The 4,167-nt window shown below is 45.8% G+C and overlaps 1 protein-coding gene across 1 annotated transcript; it reads left to right on the plus strand.

The window, feature by feature from the left end:
• The first annotated feature begins 272 nt into the window (after nucleotides 1-272).
• On the plus strand, nucleotides 273-995 carry LOC147453306 (uncharacterized). Its single transcript, XM_086519372.1, has one exon. It carries the CDS (start codon nucleotides 273-275, stop codon nucleotides 993-995), a length of 723 nt encoding a protein of 240 aa, XP_086375498.1.
• Nucleotides 996-4,167: the final 3,172 nt, after the last annotated feature.

Here is a 4,167-nt window from a genome sequence, read left to right on the forward strand (position 1 = left end):
ACTCGAGAAGCCTAAGGATGGTGAAGGCGAGCCTCCCTCTGTTGGGGATGACGACGGGCTGCTGAAGCTGTTGGAGTTGCTACGGCAGGTGGTGGCACCCGAGCCGACAGACGAGACTCCTCCTCTCTCCCTCTCTCTCTCTTTCTCTCGCCACTCTGAACCTAAAGAGCCCCCGCCCCCCTAAAAGCTAAGGGCTTCAAATCAAACCCAGATAAATCTCTGTGCACTTTGGGACAAAGTGAGCAGCAGCCATCACAGCCCAATGTTTTACCATGAATACACCAAAGGTCACCATGAGGAGCCGACCCAGTTTTGCAGCCGTTGTGGCAGCACCGAGCAAGAACGACCGGATTGGACAGCTTCAAAGAGCCCTTGACCAGCTTATGGAAGAGAATCGGGATCTCAAGTCTCACCTTGGTAAGCTTGAGGCGCGTTTCGACTCCATGGTCGATCTTGCCACAGACAAAGTAAGAGAAGTTGAGGTGAAAGTCACCAATGCTCAGTCTGTGGCTTTGGCAAAAGTACAAACTTGTGTGACGATGGAGCTTCACGAGCAAAAACTCCAGGAAGAGAATGCCCTTAAGATCCGAATAGGTGGGCTTCCCTCACCATGGTGCACTACCGAGGACATGCTTGAAGAAGCAATCATCAAGCTCAACGATATTATTCAACCCATCGCCATCAAGCAAGAAGACATTTCTTGGATTAACGACACACACAGGAAAGTATCACCGGAGCACTGTATTCTCACTTTTAAGGACAAAGAGGAGCGAGTGAGGCTATTGCGCCAATCTTACCTCCTCAAAGGAACAAAGGTTTGGATTGCTGAGGAGCTGACCATGAATCAACTCAAGGTTAAAAAGTGCGAACTCAAGAAGGTCGGAGAAGCCCAAAAGCAAGGCAAATGGGCAGTCTACCGCGGGGGGAAGGTCATCATTCAAGAGTTTCGAACTCCCAAAGGGGTTCTCCCCTCATCCAACCCTACTCAGGTTTAAGTCTTGTTTTCCTTTTCTTTTCTTATCTTCTACCCTGTTGACGGACCCTCAGTCCATAACTGATATGTATCCAATGCCCTCACTTAAAAGGCTGCGTTCTAATGTTTTTTTTTCCCTCCGGTCCAATGGGTCATATATGACCTCCGTGGACGATAATGCTCTCTCTCTCTCTCTCTCTCTCTCTCTCTCTCTCTCTCTCTCTCTCTCTCTCTCTCTCTCTCTCTCTCTCTCTCTCTCTCTCTCTCTCTCTCTCTCTCTCTCACTATTGTCGTTCCGACGCCAAAAGATAGACCGTAGAGAACCGTTCAACGCAAAGAAAAAGGGGGGCGCAGAGCTTTATGCCCCTATTTTTTTTTGCGTTGAACGGTTCTCTGCGGTCTATCTTCTAGCTCCGGTATTGGCTTTCTTCAATTTTTGATTAATAACGTTTTTGGTGTTCATGTCAAATCTATCTGATAAATTGTATGATTTAATCCAAAATTGCCAAAAAAAGGGGGGGACAGCTCCCCCATCATCTGCACGCACGCGGATGATGGGGAAGCTCTGTCTCCCCCTTTTTCGCATTTTTGATGTGGTTTTATGTTGGGGTATAAAGCCCAATGTGGTCGCCCAGGTAAGTGGGCGGGCCGCAAGGTATGTACACATATTCTTTTGTAAAAACCTAATAAGAACTCACTATGCTCTACACATTACAGTAGAGCGAGTTCACCATATCGTCATGCTCTTCTTCTCGCACTCTCTCTCGCGTCACACTTTCGCTCGTACTCCTTCAACTACTATCAGAGCTCAGATCGAGGCTCGGGGCAGCATTTGCAGGTAGCCAGAGTCACCTGCTCAGATTGGAGTGAGATTCGACAGGCGAAGACACGGCCAGAGGTCATCTCGGCGACCGTTCGACTTCGACAAAGTTCTGTGCAGGCCATTTTCGACTACGTGGTCTCAGCGGGTGCAGATCTGACTCTGCAAATTTGGGGTTTCGGCCTACGATTGCAGGTGCTGAGGATATCGGCACTCCCAGAGTGTTGATTTGTGGCTGTCTACACATCGAATGACGGCTCAGAGTTCTTGGAGGCGTGTCACATACGACACGGGCGCATCTACACACAGACTGTAGGCGACATCCACTAGTTCATCAGGTAGCTTTTGTTTGCTGCTTGATATTCCAGATTTCATCGTGACATTGCAGGTACTTCCACATGGGATGTATTGTCAGAGATGATGTATGTCTATTGAGGGTTTGCTGACTGTGAGTCACGCAGCAAACAACCGCCGCAGCGGTTACAGCATATAGTGGGAAATTTGTGGATGTATGATTTTGTGGGAAGTCTATGTATTGTCAGATTTACTGCAGCCTTTGTTGAGGGTTGAGTGAGGTTTTATCGAGCTGGGGGATTCTCGAATGTTGAGCTCCTTTCGGTGATACAGGTCTTGGAGCGATCCCTCGAGCACCCTTAGATATGGAGCTAGGATGTATTGACTGTGAGTTAGACAGTTGGGATTGCATCTTTGCTTTATTGCCGTTGAGGCATTGGCGCAGTCTATGCTTAGAGGACAGTGTGACAGCACAGTGAGAGACAGTACAGGTGCAGGACAGGTTTACCCGTAGCTTACAATCTCAGAGAGAGTGTTTTTTGAGCTGTTTTTTAGTCTGTTTTTGAGTACACCAGAGCCATTTTACAAAGGAGACTGCCGAAATTTTTGCAGAATCTGAAGCTTTCTTGGTTCATTTGACAGGTTGATATTGGTTTAGAGGTCAGTTTACAAGGGAAACTCTGCCGAATTTTTCCAAGGAAAGAAAACTACTGTGAAGTGTAGCTATGGGTGGATCACATGGCACTGCTCTTTACAATATCAAGAAGCTGGATGGAACCAATTTCCCATTGTGGAAGAAGCAGATCTGGCACGTGTTGGTACAAAAGAAGCAGATAAAACCTATAAAGCTCAAGGGGATAAAACCACATGATATGGACGAAGATGAATGGAGCGAAATGGATGAATTGGCACTTTCTACCATTATGCTGACTTTGGCAGAAAGCGTTTACTTCAATGTAGCAGACGAGATGTCAGCTTATGAAGCATGGACAAAACTGAGTGATCTTTATGAGAAGCAGAGTGCAGCTTCACATGTATACTGGCTTAAGAAGCTTGTTGACTTGAAGATGAAAGAAGGGACACCTATGTCCAATCATCTGAATGAATTCAACACCATCTACAGTAAGTTGTCAGCTCAAGGTGTCAAGTTTGATGAACCTGTTAGAGCTATGTTCCTATTGATCACATTGTTGGAAAGTTGGGACACTTTTCGCACAGCTTTGAGTAATTCTGCACCTCCAGATGGTTTGAACATAGCAGGTGTAGAAGGAAGTCTGCTTACTGAAGAAACCAATAGAAAGACAATGGACAAAGGCAAAGGAACAGCCTTAGTTGTCAGGGGAAGGACCAAAGAAAAGTACAAAGGTGGAAAGAGGAATCAGTCTTGTAGCAAGTCCCGCAGTGCTAAAGGCAAGAGTGACATAGAATGCTACCATTGTGGCAAGAAGGGTCACATGAAAAGAGACTACAAAGAATGGAAAGCAGAAAAAGGCAAAGAGAAAGCTAAAGACCATGGCGAGAAGAACAAGTCCTCAGTGAAGATTCAAGAAATAAATGTGACAAACACTGTTGCAGAGGATGACAGGCTAGTGTCAGGAGACATCTACTTCTTGAAGAATACAATGGACTCAGCTCTTCTTATAGCATCTGATAGAAATGCACTGAGTGAATGGATTATAGACTCAGGGGCATCACTTCATGTGTCTCCAAACAAGGAGTGGTTTACCTCTTATGTGACCACTAAAGATCATGTTCGGCTAGGCAATGGGCAGACATGTGAGATCTTAGGTGTTGGATATGTTCAATTGAAGTTTCAGAATGGCTCTTCTTTCACGCTGAAGAATGTGAGACATGTTCCGGCAATTACAAAGAGCTTGATCAGCACAAGTTTACTTGATGATGCTGGCTACGTCACCACTTTTGGACAAAACATGTGGAAGATATCCAAGGGTGCGATGACAATAGCACATGGAGTAAAGTCTAGAGGACTTTACATGATTTATGTATCAAATGTCTCTAAAAATGTAATCAATGTGGCCGAGCAGCCAAAAGTTTCTTTGTGGCATAGCCGGTTAGGACA

Source organism: Adiantum capillus-veneris, chromosome 8 (assembly GCF_014529385.1).
Source record: "Adiantum capillus-veneris isolate H3 chromosome 8, ASM1452938v2, whole genome shotgun sequence".
NCBI classification, from domain to species: domain Eukaryota; kingdom Viridiplantae; phylum Streptophyta; class Polypodiopsida; order Polypodiales; family Pteridaceae; genus Adiantum; species Adiantum capillus-veneris.

Bases quoted from the DNA above. Each gene is read 5' to 3' on its own strand.
- LOC147453306 (XM_086519372.1), top strand. From the start codon at position 273: ATGAATACACCAAAGGTCACCATGAGGAGCCGACCCAGTTTTGCAGCC.